Source organism: Pezoporus wallicus, unplaced genomic scaffold (assembly GCF_028554395.1).
Source record: "Pezoporus wallicus isolate ANWC-B61680 ecotype Strahan unplaced genomic scaffold, APGP_CSIRO_Pwel_v1 contig_8090, whole genome shotgun sequence".
In the NCBI taxonomy this organism is placed as follows: domain Eukaryota; kingdom Metazoa; phylum Chordata; class Aves; order Psittaciformes; family Psittacidae; genus Pezoporus; species Pezoporus wallicus.
The window spans coordinates 12476-27971 of NW_026642841.1; the positions used below are offsets into that span (position 1 = coordinate 12476).

Sequence of the window (15496 nt, forward strand, 5' to 3'; positions counted from 1 at the left end):
GTGGATAACTTGAAGGATGATGGGTACAAGGTACATCTGGGGAGATTCCACCTCACTCAAGGATTAGTTACCACCATCATAAACAACCAGCAACTGGAATAGTTACCTCAGAGAATTGCTGGATTCCTCAGAACTGGACACTACCAAGTTTGGGCTGGGTAGAGCTTTGGGACTTCACAACAAGCTCATGCTTTGCCTATAAAGGTTGGAGCAGATGAACCATGAGGTCTCTGCCAGCTTGGTATTTCATGGTTGTGATTGAGGCAGCCTCTCGCCTCACCCCCACAAAAGCACACACACAATTCTTTGGCACATGTATGCTTTGTAACAGACAACAAACAATGATGAGACCTCCAGCTCTTTAAGTAGTTTTATAAAAGTATTTGACTTACTGAGATACTGTTACAGTTACCTGAGTATTTGAAATTACAATGCAAGGAAACTTCAACAAGGAATTTCAGTACAGTATTTTACAATCCAGTGCTGCTGATCCCAGTTTATAGATGAGTTCACTAGAGCACATATACACAAACAGTGATTCTTGAAGAAAATTAAAAGACACCACAAAAAGAGGGCTGGAAATACCAATACAGCAGAGAGCTGAGATTACAAATCTGGTGCAGCATGTAATAAAAATGCAGAAAATAAAATCATACAAACTTTACAATTTTTTTGTTTTAATTTCCTCAGAATAATAAACCCCCTTCTTTTTAAATGCCAGCATCTTGATTGAAACAATTTCCATTCTAGATCAGATGAAGACATGATGCATTTCCTGTGCATTTCATTAGTATATTAACATCTCCTGAGCTGGCCAGAGTAACAAGGCTTTGTTAGTTCTTCCATCAGCAGCTCAGCATTTCATTTGGTCATGTCATTCTCCCAAGGGAAAACTCTAAATAAAAGTTATTTTTAACAGTCAAGGAATTGGCATCAATTGGCAATTGCCTGCATTGGCAGACCCTGCATTGTGACATACTATGACTTCATGCAGTTTGTGTTGCTCAATCAGCTGGATGGGAGACAAATTCAGTCATCTGCTGAAAATGTTACTTGGAAGCCCAGTTCCTCACAACCTGCAATCTGGGCTTCGGGATGCTCTGGGCTCAGCTCCATCTTCTTTCACCAGCTCCCCATAAAGAGCCGAACTGCACCAGCGGCTCATATGAAGTCCTTTTTATTTCTACACAACAGGCTGTAAAAACTGAACAGATTTGTTCACATTCCCAATGCTGACAGAGCAAACTGGCTGAGGAATCTTAACCTCCGACTTCAGAAATGTCACCAGTTTTACACGAGATATTTGCTTTAATTTCTGTATATTTTGGCCAACCCCAGGTTTCACAGATTATTTTCCCCCTCTTCCTCCCTCCCAATGGATTCTTTATTTTTTTATTTCTTTATCTTTTAAAATCCTGTCTGGTGCTTGGGATATCCAGCCCCCTTTCCCCCATCCTAGTACAGCAGAAAAGACATAGAAACATGCCATTTAAATTAAAGAAAAATGGAATACATGGAATCCCGGACTGCAAAAATATATACAAGCATTTACCTTGTCCTGAACTAAACATTTCAACCATAAAAATATTCAACAGCCACACCCTATAGAACTAGGGCTAAGGCTATTTCAATTATAACTATTCTTCAGTTTAAAAATATAGGGCTGAAAGCCTTTTGGGTGATATTTATACATTAACAATAGTTCTAGGTTCCCTACATGAATCATAAAGCATTATGCAGAACACAGACTATTTGTCATAGCTTAATCTTGCATTATCTTGCTTAATTTAATCTCTCTTGGAAATATGTTAGATAACTACCTTTCATTGTAAGAATTCATACAAACAGAATATATTTTATAAGGCTTTTTTTTTTCCTCCTCGTGAGCTGTGTACTCTAAGAAATCCATCAAACCTTTCTGAAGTTGGCAGATTTTTCTCCTAGTAAACCCATGAAGTCAGATTGGTTCTACCAGCAATGGAACTGTAAGAGAGGGTCATTTCTATGTCATCAGAAACCCTTTTCCATGCCTTTCCTAGAATATGCATGACAAAAGACCTGCTCACTCTACAGGCTGAGAATCCTGCCTTCCAGTAAGCATCTCTTTGTACAACCCAAAAAACTCAGTCAAAACCTGCAGTGCCCTGGTGGTTCTTAGACCTGAATCAGTTCTTCCCTCTTTAGTTTAGACAGAAGGGTCAAGAGGAAAGAAATGCTCTTTTCAAGACTAGAAGTTCAGTTTTACAGTTTCCCACTGTCCTGTTTTGGCTCCCATATCCAAAAGCCTCTTAAAATCAGCTCCTGGCCCAATGCTTTGAGCTGCATTATACTTTAGTACGTGCTACATGGTGCTTCAAGTGTCACATCTCCTACCATGGCTACCAGCTCAGCTTACTGAAGTTTGCTTTCCTCCCTTCACACAGGGAAGGAGCTGACCATACCCAAAAAGTGCATTCAGTCTAAAGGAGCAGTAAAATGCAAAATGTTATTGTAAACCAGAAGAGAACTGAGTATTAACAGATTCTAAAAGTAAGTAAAAGATGTTATTAATTCAATAGGAACTCCCTACAGAAGTTACTAGCTACAAGCAGTGAATTAGCTTAGAAACCTCCCTCAAAACTGTGAGTTTCAGTCTTTATTGAACTATTCACTGATGCTCCAGCTTTTCAAAGATCTGCAATTCCTGTCTGAATTTTCTCATCCTCTTAGCCTTAGCCATCAGTTCATCACCAGAAATGCTAAGTACTATCATATTCTGACTCCAGTTGTTTGGTACCTCGTCCTGAGAACGCAAGAGCCTTCAGAGCAACTGACTGCAACATGTAAATAACACTGACAATAACATCCACTAACACTGTTGACAAGAAACATCAGTCTGCAAACAGGAATCTACATGGAATCAGTGCAATCCCAGGTGGTCTTGTCTTTTGCAAAACAAGTGAAGTACCACAGTGTTAATAATGATTTAAAACTTAAATGTGTTACACAGAAAAAAAAGATCAGAACTCTTCCAAGGGCACACAGAAAGGTTCCAACAACTTTGGGCGGGTGGCTGTTTTGCTGAAATTAGCAGAATTAGGAAAAAGAAAACCAAAGCAAAGCTTTGCCCTGGATTTGTGCCACAGTTTGACATCCCCTTAACCAGCAGCTTGAGTCCAGCTGGCATGTGAGCAGACTCCAGGCAGGGAAAAAACAGTCTGGTCACACTTGAGATAGAAAAAAGGGCTGAAGTGATGGATTTGCTCATCGACAGGCTGGCTCTACAACACTGCTGAAAGAGGCTTAGGATGCTGCTGCAGCACTGCAGCTACCAATGAACTTCCCAGTGCATCAGTAGCAAAAAATGCTACTAAAAAGGAAAGACAAAACTATTGGTAAAAATCTGTCAGTTGTTAAGGACACATTCTAATTAATGAATGGTAAACCAAAGCAGAGCCCAAAGCTGTATTAAAACCTCTACATAGGTCAGAATTCATTTGTAGCCATATCTGATTGCTCATTTGATTTCTGAAAGTGCTCAGTAGAAATCCAGAGTTACTGTGGATAAAACCTCAGGATAACATCCACTTACTTACACATTAGTATTGTTAAATAAATCCAAGTCAAGTCTACTTTACAATGAAGTGTGCAACAAGCAGAAGAAGTGAAGACCAGACATTGTGTTGAGTTCACATTCTTCAAGGTGCAAATTTTAGCTATTCTTGCCCAAATCCTTCTGTTTCTTCAATTGCAAACAACAGCTTTTCCTTCAACTGCTCATAATTCTTATAGGGTGGAAGGTCTAAGCGATTGAAACTGAAAATAAAGAAAAAACTTAAATAGTAAAAAAAATTAAACCATCACAAAAAATCCAATATGAATATAAGTAATTAAACTTTTTGCTGTGTACATGGATACCTGGCTTTATATCCTTGGAAAAGCAGACTCCAACATAAATTTATGTACTTCTGAGAGCAAAAGTTAGAGTTCAAGAACTGAACAGTCAGAAATGTAGTGTGCTAGGGATGGGTTTTCATGAACTTTCCCTCGTTGGTTAACTAGAGTCATCATTCACATTTGACATGTGGATTTACTCACCTGATACGCAGGAGGAACATGAATGTGGCTACTTCACTATGAAGATAGAGTGTAGTGATTACTAAAGATCAATCCCCTCTCTTCAGACAGTATTGTTTATTACTGTATGTTTTCAGTAGTACATAAATCCATGAAATCTACAATGGAATCTGCTCCCTACCAGTTCTTCAACAGTTCACCTGGTTTATTGGTATAACTTGCTGTTTGCTCTCACACAGCCTTAATCAGTGAAGTATATCACCATTTACTACAATCTCCGAGTAGATTGCTGTCAGCAAAACAAGGACAGCAGCAATAGTTTGGTTTGTTACATACTCACCAGGTATGACTTCTAGGTAACCAATTTTCCTTGCCAACTTTTTCAATACAAAATTTCTGGGGTCCGTTGCTCCCTGTAACAAATTGAGATAAACAAGGTCTAGCCACTGTTGCATCAGCAGGCAAGATACTACAACTGAAGTGTTAAGGGCTTACACACAAGATTGCCATTACTCACACCAATAAAAGACATCTGTCCTTTGCTACACAACTCTGTCTAGCTCAAAGTATGCATGTGGTGAAATGCATGAATTTGAAGTGACTTTGAAAGTCAATACACTAGGTGTAAACATCCCCTCCACCTCTTTTTCCATCACAGCTCAAATATATGTAGGGCCTACAAAATAGCATTAACATAAAAATCATTAAAGTGCCCATAAATTTGCAAATCAGTTCTTTTAAAAAACACAGCTAATGCATTAGAGGGATTATTTATACATACCCATGAGGTCAGCAAATCCTCCCACTGGTAATCTGCATGTTCCAGTAACAAACTGCAAGAGTCTCATTCTCTTCTCATTATCTATTTCTTTCACAAACTGAAAATTAGTAATTGAAATTAACATTTAGGGATAGATTTGATAGTCAGATTTTCACATCATCACCATCTACAACAGGCAATTTACATGATTTACAGATGGCTGGATTAGCAGTAACAACATCTCTGTGTACACACTACAGACATTTTTCAGTAACTCTGTTCTGTGGTAGGCAACTTCTGTAGGTCTGAGAACAAAACAAAGTCTACAAACCTGCCAGAACCACACTATCTGCCTGCTGGTCCTGGTGTAGTGCCTGTAGATGGTGTGTCGCTGCCAGTCATTCAAATCAATTTCTTGCATTCCACAGAGAAGCACCTTGAGGGCAGAAAAAGTGAAATAAACACAAGTTATGACCTTCCGTGACTGCCCATGTAGAAAAACCGAACATCAAGTGCACCCATACTTAGAAGCATTTACACTGATAATATACTTGGTTTTAATTTTAATTACCCCCAAAACTTCTACAACAAAGAATGATGTCTGCTCATGACGTGTGTTTGGAGAAGGCACAAAACAGAAGGCATCTGTATCATGAAAAGTGGAACAATTGTATTTAGACATTCAAGCCAGGAACAGTTTATCACTGCCCAGCCATACAGTCCTCTGTTAGGAACAGGCTGTTTTGGGTTTTAAGGTTTTATCTTTCTAAATTGAACAGATGCTTCAGAAACTGCAATTTTGAGAGATTAAAATCACCTAAAACCTGGCCCGAGCTATATGTGATCATCTATTGTATATCTGTTTTTCATCTCCCTTTCTGTCAAGTTACTCATTCTCTGAACACAGGCAAATCAAATTGCTGAGGATTACAAAAGCAACTCTATAAGAAAGTGTCTACTGGCAGAATCTTAGCCTTTAGAAACACGTAAGTAGGTTGCAAAAGGTAAGTGAAGGGAAACACATTAATCCAATACACTCCATCCAGTTTCCCTCACATGTCCTTTATAGTAGTGTTGTCAGCCTTGGCAAGTTCTGCTCTTCAGACCTAATGACTGGAGTATTTTATGTGTAATGACCTGGATGCAGCAACAGCCAAACAATCCTTTACCTCCAGTTCTTTAGCATCAAAATACTGCAGATACTGTTGCGGAAGAATTTCATTGAAGCCTTCAAAGAAAGCTTGTGTCTGCTCCTCAACACCTCGGGAGAGTCTCCATTCTGCTACTAGCCTGTAGAAAGAGATACAGAAAGATGATTTAAGCGGCCCATGCTAACCCATGTCCACATCTTTGTTAGCTTATTTTGAGATGAGCTGTGAGGGAAGTTAAAACAATATGGAAAGTCTGGAAAGTTCTGGGGATAGAGCATTGTGTAATTTTATTAGTTACCTTTACTCTCTGCAAGTGATTTTGTTTTTTAAGTTAAACCCCTATGTTTCCAACCATTCTGCTATGAAAGTGTTTTAGATTCAAAGAAGAGGCAGCATCTATTCACTGATTATATTAATGAGAGCACAGCAGTCCCTAGGTATCTGAAGAAAGAAAAAGATGCAGAGCTATATTTGTCTACTATTCTCCCGAGAAATCTCAAGTCATTATCCATGAAAAGGTAAAAACTAGGTCAAGTTGCACTGGAGAGGATTAAGTAGGACTGCTAGCTTACCAAGAAATGACTATGTCCATTTGGAAAGTTCCAAATTTGTTTCTGTTAATCATGAAACTTTGTTCTGTGGCAGAAACTCCACTCTCCATTAATAAAAGGGTGGAAAGCAGGCAGGAGACCCGAAGAACCTGAACCCAGGGAGAAGCAGATATTATGCTGAATACAAGCCTAACCTGTCAGAAGAAATGGAGTCTAAAGGAGAGATGGCTATTTTCTGATTTCAATCCTAGAAACTCTGGGGACTTAAAGCAGGACTTAGAGTAAGACAGGAAAACAGGAGTGAAACTGGAATCTGTGCTCTCTCTGGGTTCTTAAAAACTCAAAGAGAATGGTTTTCTGCAGATCCTCCCTATTTTCTACCCCAATATTAGTACTTTGAAAAACTGCAAAATGCCAGGGTGCTTGTTCTGCAACTGCTACCTTTTCTGTGAATCACTGAAATGTCTTCAGATTACTCATGCAATGGAAACAAAATCCACTCCCTCCTCCCTCACCCCTTCCTGTGAACGGAGCCTTCATGGAACACAATATAAGGAAGGGAGGAAAAAAGTTCACTGCGATTCAGTTTGTTTTGTGCCTGCAATGTGTGACTTCTTGTTGTTTTGCAAACACGTCCTCCATGTTTGTATGTTGAAGTTCACACCTTAAAGCAGAGCTTATGTACTGCTGCACACTGAGGAAGAAGGGAATATTTCAGGACAAAGCAGGTCACTGTTTACATTTCTGTTCTTTCATCACACTCAGGCTCCTCTCAACTTACTGCTTTAACACATCCTGGCACTGCAAACGTAATCATTTATGACAATAGAACTTGTGACCCTGTTACAAATGCCAAGACCTAATTATGCTACAAGACCTCTTCACGTAAACCTAGCAAGTAAAAAAAAAACTATCAAGTATCTCTAAAAAAATAAGTATCATCACAAATGATTCTTAAGTTTAAAAACATAAGAGGCTGGGTAGAATATCAGCAGGCTATGAAGCAATATAATTCTAATATTAAACATAAGCAAGTTTCATTAAGTATCTGACATTCACATTTGTTGTCGTGATGTTCTGCTAAACTTAAATATCCCTGGAAAAAAAGTGAACCTTCTGCAGTCTTTGGGAGAAGTGGATTTTAGAAACTTTATTCCTATCAATATTCTTTCAAATATGATATCCAAACAATGGCCACTTGTTGCCCACAACAGCAATTACTCAGAAACAGAATTTTAGCAATGCTTCCCATTAGAGTTTTGACTATCTTGTCTTGCTAGAAGTAAAGAAAGAAATGACTAAGATGAGAGTATTTTAAAAATCTTCTTGTATTCTTACCTAATGTATTCTTCTTTGTTTTCTTCTGTGACCAGAATGTTGCTACCATTTGGCTTCAAATCATGGCTTTTGATTTCACCCAGAATTTCTTTATCAACTGAGAAAAACATTTCCAAGCCACATTCTTCAATATCATTCTCTCTGTTAGGAAAAAATATGATTTTTTAATAACTGTGTCAAGACCTTGTATTCAGTAGAGGAGATGGGTATGAAGAACCTTAAGAAAAAAAGTTTGGAGCTAGATAATTAGGATAAGGAAACATTACTTACACAATCATTATGGTTTTGCAAGCAGTACTGACTCACTGTACTAACATGCATAAATGGATCAGAAATTTTTCATCAGTTGTACCCTTAAACTTACCCATCACAAGGCTGACAAGCCACCTCCTAGCATCTGTGGAACATTTATGGAATACAGAAACTTTTAAAGTAATGACATTTTTGCATGTTTCATTGAATGACTGCTTCTTCTAACAGGTAATGTAAGGACAGTGTTAAACAGCAGCTGTCACTTTGTCAGATAATAGCAGTAAGAAGCAACCAGGATTTAGTTAAATGTTTACTGAATTACCTTCAACTCCAGTAGGTATTATATATGAGACAATCTTGTAAGCATATACTGAAATGTTCAAAGCTCCCAGGTTAACTAAGTACAAATACTTCTGCTAAAGAGGAATTCTTTGAAATTTTCACATAGAAGGAATCTGTAGCCAACAAACATTGCTCAAATAAACTGTTCTCTTTATAGGTGTGAATAACCAGGAGAATAGCAGGTACAACACTATATGTTGATGGATGCTTCTGTAAAGTGAAGAATCACTTGCATATGCAGAGGCTTTGATGACCATTTCCCCCCAAAATGCAGTGCAAAAATCAAGATATTTGTCCTCAACCACAACACAGAAATGTTGAGAACACTGCTGTGGTTTATCTAGCTCCGTGATGCAACAGTGCTTCTGAACTTGATCTTTCCAAAACACATGCTATTGCAGGACATCTCAGATGTGGAAGGCAGGCTTCAGATGGATGGATGATGAAATAAAATCATCCCTTCCTTTTAAAATGAAAGCTACCTGCTCTAGCTCAGTCTGAGCAGACAAGTTTGACTAGGTGATCTCTAGAGGTCCTCTTTCAGATTCAGCCAATCTGTGACATTTTCAAAGTTGTGGGAACAAGACAAAGAGCCATCTAATAGGAGAAGTGCCACACATTCACAAGTACTGAAAGCATCCTGGCAAGTGCCAAAATTTGCTTTTTGGTGAGTAACAAAATTATGTCTGCCCTGACAGACGTGACTTTTTTCCCCTACAAATTTGCAGCCATTTCCTTAGAGACCATCTTCATCAGCAATTACAGCTAAGCTGGCTCAGCAGCACTAAACGTGAAGTTTGGGTCTCTCTGCCTTGAGGTCAATGTGCACCCATCAGAGGTCTGAAAGATTTTCTCCGGAATATTCATACCTTTAACTGCATGCATCATTTTTGTGGCATCTTTATTCAAATAGCAACTACTTAAAGTTTTCCTAATGGAATTTTAACTCATTACACTTTTTAGCAGCACATACATTGAGTACAGAACATGCTGCTGTTGGAAAACCAACTCAAAATCCCTCTCTCAATTTATAAACATCCTGTAAAGCTGCTTCCACCATCCCCTTCCTTCATTCAAGAGAATGCTTCCATGATTCACCATTACAGCTTCCATGATTCACCATTACAGGAGGTAATATTCCTGTCTTTTGTGTTTATTTCTGCACTTCTAACACCAGTCTATCCCCACAGCTTTTAGAAATTTCTCAAAGCATCTTTAAAACTATTCTGGCTTTGTATGAATCTTAAGTAAAATGGTTTCTCTCTCCAGTCAATTTTTTTTTTGCTAAATTGTTTTTACTATAGCAACATATAGAAGCAAATAATTTTTAACTGAATTTGTCTTTTTGTCTTTTTTTTTTTTTTTTTTAACTGCTAGGACAGGAAAATCACCTTTGTTATTGAAACAGATGGTGCACATCAACCATGGACCACAACACCCTTGAGTGCTGCTATTATCTAATCAGTACAGAATGACAATGCTTTAGACCTAAGGGGTTTTAAAAATTATTTCTGAAAATATTTTTAACAGGTAATTCCAAAATAATGATGGTCTAAAAACTCCAGATCCTTTATGCTTGCTGGTGTCTGGAGAGGAATCTGCAAAGCAGTGGAAAACGAGGACTCCAAACAGTATGAATGTAGAGGGGACAATGACAATGCGTACATGGAAGAATAACTACAGTTGCTCACCTCATATTATTGTACGCTAAACTTTTCTCTTTTCTAACTCACGCAGGTACTACAGAGAAACACTGAATGGATTTTTGCTGATTTCATCAGTTACCTGGTAAGTTTCAGTGGAATTTGCTCAGGCCATTTTATTTGTAACAGCGTTCAAGACTGCCACATTGGTAGAATGTCTAGCTAGGTTTATTTTAAACCAGCAAAAATAGAATGCAAGAGGCTGTGCAGATTATTCAATGAACCAAAAAGGGGTTTGCATTATCAAGTTATCTGTGCATTTAAAATTACAGGAAAACTCCAGTACTGCTCTGCAATTGATACACTTCCCAGTGATAATAAATTTAACACCTACTTCCTGGCATAAGTGAAAATAAAACCCATTATATTGCTATTTCAAGAACAAAATCAAGTCAAACTCACTTTACCCAGATGAGAGAGTTGTAAAACTCTGGGTCAACAGATTCTAAATCCTTGAGTCCTACTGGCTTGTTTAGGATACGTTTATAGAACGGCAGAGAGAAACCAGTGTCAATGAATTTCCCATGGAACAAAGCCTGAAGAACATGAAAACAGAAAAAATAATGCAAAGGGTGATTTAATATTTAATACGACAACATTCTGTACTATGCACCAGTGATATCTGACAGCCAAAGAATTAAAATAACCTTGAACATCAAGACTGCTAATATACTGAATTAACTTATACCAACAGCAGTTATAAACAAACACCTGGTTATAGTTTCAACTAAAAAATGAATGAATTATTCATCTGATGATATGCTTGAGGGAAGGGATGGGATCCAGATGGACCCTGACATGCCTGAGAGGTAGGCCAATGCCAACCTCATGAAGTTCAGCAGTGCAAAGTGCAAGGTCCTACACCTGGGTTGGGGCAATCCCAGGCACAGCTACAGGCTGGGCAGAGAAGAGATTCAGAGCAGCCCAAGGAGAAGGACTTGGGGGTGCTGGTCGATGAGAAAATGAACATGAGCCAGCTTCAGTGTGCGCTCGCAGCCCAGAAAGCAACCGTATCCTGGGCTGCATCAAAAGGAGCGTGACCAGCAGGTCCAAGGAGGTGATCCTGCCCCTCTGCTCTGCTCTTGTGAGACCTCACTTGCAGTATTGTGTGCAGTTCTGGTGTCCTCAGCATAAGAAGGTCATGGAACTGTTGGAACAAGTCCAGAGGAGGCCACGAAGATGATCAGGGGACTGGAGCACCTCCTGTATGAAGACAGGCTGAGAAAGTTGGGGCTGTTCAGCCTGGAGAAGAGAAGGCTGTGTGGAGACCTCATAGCAGCCTTCCAGTATCTGAAGGGGGCCTACAAGGATGCTGGGGAGAGACTCTTCATCAGAGACTGTGGCAACTGGACAAGGGGTGATGGGTATAAACTAAATTGCAGAGATTTAGGTTAGATATCAGGAAAAAGTTCTTTACTGTGAAGGTGGTGAGGCACTGGAACAGGCTGTCCAAAGAAGTGGTAAATGCCCCATCCCTGGCAGTGTTCAAAGCCAAGATGGACAGAGGCCTGGGCGACATGGTCTAGAGTGAAGTGTCCCTGCCCATGGCAGGGTGGTTGGAATTAGATGATCTTAAGGTCCCTTTCAACCCAAACCAGTCTATGATTAGTTTATAGAAAAATTACAGGACAGAACCCCTTCTACTTTTGAACTTACCATGGCAATGAATCTTCCAATAAATCGGAAGTATTTCAGATGATCTGGATTAATGTAAGAGGCTGGGTTTATCTGTAAGCAGTAGTTATCTTTCCCTGCATATTCAAACAGGCAATACATTGGGTTCAAAACTTCATGTGACAATAGAAAGAACCATTCCCTGAAATCACACAAACAAAAACACATTTCAAAATAAATTAAATTAGAAATTACTTTAGCTAGCTCAGGTTGCCTTAGGTACTTGTTGGCACAGTCAGTTCGACCTCTTTACCAGGAAGTCCATTAGACCAAACTGAAACCAAATTGATACTAAGACAAATTATTACATGCAAAGTTACAATGATATACAACTGTCAGTGGTTTTGATACAAAAACAGCCTTATCTAAATAAGATTAAAAGCCTACCACCAATTTAAACTTGAGTGATTAGGGAATGCCAATTCATATATGCGCTTCTCAGTTACATTCCTGTAAAGACTTTTGACTTGATGTACCTCTCAGTTACACTCCTGTGAAGACTTTTGACTTGAAAGTAGATTTCCATTCACTTTTTCAATAAACCTCTACTTTGACATGAACTGTTGTGCCAAAGGCTTACTGTCATTCAGTAGATTAATCACCTCAATGATCAGAGATGCACAAAGTAATTCCTAATAATTCCATGCAGTTTCAAGACATGCATACACATCTTAAGGAACTGTCTTCCCTAGATATTCTGAAGGAAGATAAGGAATGAACTTCACTAATATTTTGAAAGCACTGCAGTTTAAGTATCTACTTTGGGGAAGTCTTCACACCAACAATGCAGAAAAAGGTATAACTTGCCATTTCATGTTAGTTTACCTTGCAACACCTCCATAATCTAAGCCTTCTTCACCAGGGAAAATGACCCATAAGCGTCTCCGTAGATCCTGAGGGCTGAAGCTCATTATCTTAGTGAAAGAAAAACAACCAATTTTTTTTAAGAGAACAGCTGTAAGCACTGGCTAGACTTACTACTATTTGCTATCAAGCAATATAGCATTTAATAATTCAGAACATAAAATGAACTATGAGTGCCTGAAGTACACGCTTACGGAATGTTCATGCAACTTGAAGCGTCACTGCAAACCTATTTCCATAGATTAAAGATATGTAAAAGAAAAAAATAAATAATAACCCTGATATTAAAGACCTGGGGTACTTAGGCCAGCAGCCTGTCTAAGGAACTTTACTAATCCTGGATTTAATACCATGACCAAATTTGTAATTATGCTGATTTGGTCAATTGTCAGAGGTTTACATGAAGAAACTTCACATGATGCTTTCTGTGTCCAAGAACCTCAAGTTTTGTTTGCCACAAAAAGCATGGAATTTGGGTCAAGATTTGCATTTTAATATCTCTCCTGGATGCCTGTAGTAATCACCACAAAAAAATTTATAATCCTAGCAGAGATACTGCAAACGATGACTAACAAGTATAAAACACTACCTTGGGGCTCTGCAATGATGTCATCTAAACTATGGATCAGGCACCCTGCTTTCCTAAGGAAACCTTGGTTTGCTGATGTTTATAGAATTATATAATCTCACTTGATTGTTTCCAGTACAGCATAATTTCATTACCTCTACAGTTACTGTAAAAAACACCAAGCCAGCCCATATGCAGAAATAAAGCTGGAGCTAGTTTTCAGTTACAGGATTTATTTTGCCCCTTTCTAACCCTTTTTATTTAAAGGCATCATTGTTCCAAATGAGAAGACTAGCCAACAGCACTGCCTGTTGCTTCTGCTAAGCCAGTCTACAGTAATTTGAACAAGAAAACATTAATCCTTATGTAAGAATATATTTAGCTCAAAACACACTGTTCTATTTGTTCACATTTCCTGGCTTGACACATCTGTGATAATTCCTACAAGGAATGAAACCTGACGACCTATAGGAAATAAGAATAACTTAAGAAGATAGGGACTTTTAGCTTCGTCTGTCCCTAGCCAAATTTGTTTTAAGTTTCTTAAGTTACTTTTAAATCAGGAAAATAAAGAAGTGGCCAAGATGAATCATTCCATGCTCTTCCAAGCTCATTTCTATCTTATGAAACTGACAAAGAGCTGCTTTTGGCTTCAATTTAACCAGCAATGAGTGATTTATTGCCACAACAAACATTCATAAAGTAAAAGTAAAATTCAAAAGCACCTAGAAATACTGCATAGGAACAAATTTTAACCATGGTTTAGGTCTATAGACATTAACAAGAATTTTGCTACTAAGAACCTAAATAGAATTAGTATTTTTTGTTCCTTTTAACCATTTCATTACTCATTTAAAGACCCAGGATCTCTGTAACACCGAGACTAAGATCAACTTGATATATTTTGGTACACAGCCCATGCTAATACAACAAAACTGTTAGCAAAAACATGTCAACAAACATGAAAACTTCCCGAGATGGGGGAGCTGCTCTGCTGCAGCACTCCCCTCAAATTAACTCAGGTTTTAAAGAATTCTGAGGGAAAAAAGATAAACACCTTCTCTGTCAGATGAATCAGTCTTTGGAGCCAGAACTTCATATTTTAGCATGATCTTAATATGGAAGTATGAATGTATCCTAACTATTAATCTAGTAGTTATTCTCACTTAAAATAACATTAACAAGATGGCAAAGGATCAAGAGTGACACAAGACAATAAATTTTATCAACTCAACTTCTCATGCCCACTACTAACAAGTTTTAATACAATACCTGTTGAAACGAATCCTCGAATAATGTTTTTCTGCTCACTGTAATTTTTATGTGCTGTGGCATTGCCAGTTGCTGAAATGAAATTTTCAGAGGTGAAGTATACAATCATTTGACGTTTTTAATACTGTGCTTGTACTGTTATTTGTAGTTAACTGTATTGTAGTATATATTGCTTTAGGAAGTAGTTAATAATTAATGTAGTTAATAATTGTAGTATATATTGCCTTAGGAAGTACAGTTGAATTTTACTAATCCACATAAAACAAACCCAGGAATTGTTTTAATTTACTCCAAGAAATTGCTTCCACTACAGTGAGTATATCTGCAGTGAGATATACATGTCTCTAGAGCCTGCTTACAACAGGTTCAAATACTATACTCTTACAAGACAGCAGAAAATGTCAAGATCAATAACATTCTAGTTTAATAAAGAATTAAAAATTGAGAAAATTCAGGTTACTCTGTGCCACATTCAAAGTGAAAAGTTAGGCTAGTCTATTCTGGTTTTCAAAGGATAATTCACTGACTCTTGAAAACTGGAACATTCAAACCGGAGACTTTTTCCTCAATACCAGGTTACTTTATCTCTTGATATACATTGAGTTTAGAGGATCAAGACTGACGCTCTGGAATCTGATGTTACAGCACATACTCTCCAATGTTTAGACATGCAAGCTCTGAGTCATATGCCCTGCATTTTCTTCCAGATGTCTATATTTGTGCAGAAAGTAATATTAACTATAAAAATTCTGCATCTCCCTGTATTCCCTTATTAACAACAGAAAGCACTATTCTGAACACCCCCCCCAACTTTAAAAGAAAACATCAGTTTAGCTACTTTTTTTATTCTAGAAGTTTCAAAGCCTTAGCTTACCTACCTTTAAACTTTATGAGTTTATATACATCCTGTATTTACTCCTTCCTACTTTAACTCACCTTTAATGTTAAAGTAGTTTGATTACCTT

At 38.0% G+C, this 15496-nt stretch overlaps 1 protein-coding gene across 4 annotated transcripts in view; it reads right to left on the minus strand.

Moving 5' to 3' along the window:
- Window positions 1–357: 357 nt before the first annotated feature.
- Window positions 358–15496, minus strand: part of ITCH (itchy E3 ubiquitin protein ligase) — a 66596-nt gene continuing 51457 nt past the window's right edge. For all 4 annotated transcript variants that reach the window (XM_057432376.1, XM_057432375.1, XM_057432377.1 and 1 more), the window contains 10 exons: window positions 14532–14603; window positions 12653–12741; window positions 11810–11969; window positions 10556–10689; window positions 7857–7997; window positions 5986–6106; window positions 5148–5252; window positions 4838–4934; window positions 4397–4469; window positions 358–3795 (listed from right to left, as the gene is read on the minus strand). In XM_057432376.1, coding sequence (XP_057288359.1) covers window positions 3696–3795; window positions 4397–4469; window positions 4838–4934; window positions 5148–5252; window positions 5986–6106; window positions 7857–7997; window positions 10556–10689; window positions 11810–11969; window positions 12653–12741; window positions 14532–14603 — 1092 coding nt within the window. In that variant the 3' untranslated portion in view covers window positions 358–3695. The remainder of the gene's footprint in view (window positions 3796–4396; window positions 4470–4837; window positions 4935–5147; window positions 5253–5985; window positions 6107–7856; window positions 7998–10555; window positions 10690–11809; window positions 11970–12652; window positions 12742–14531; window positions 14604–15496) is intronic.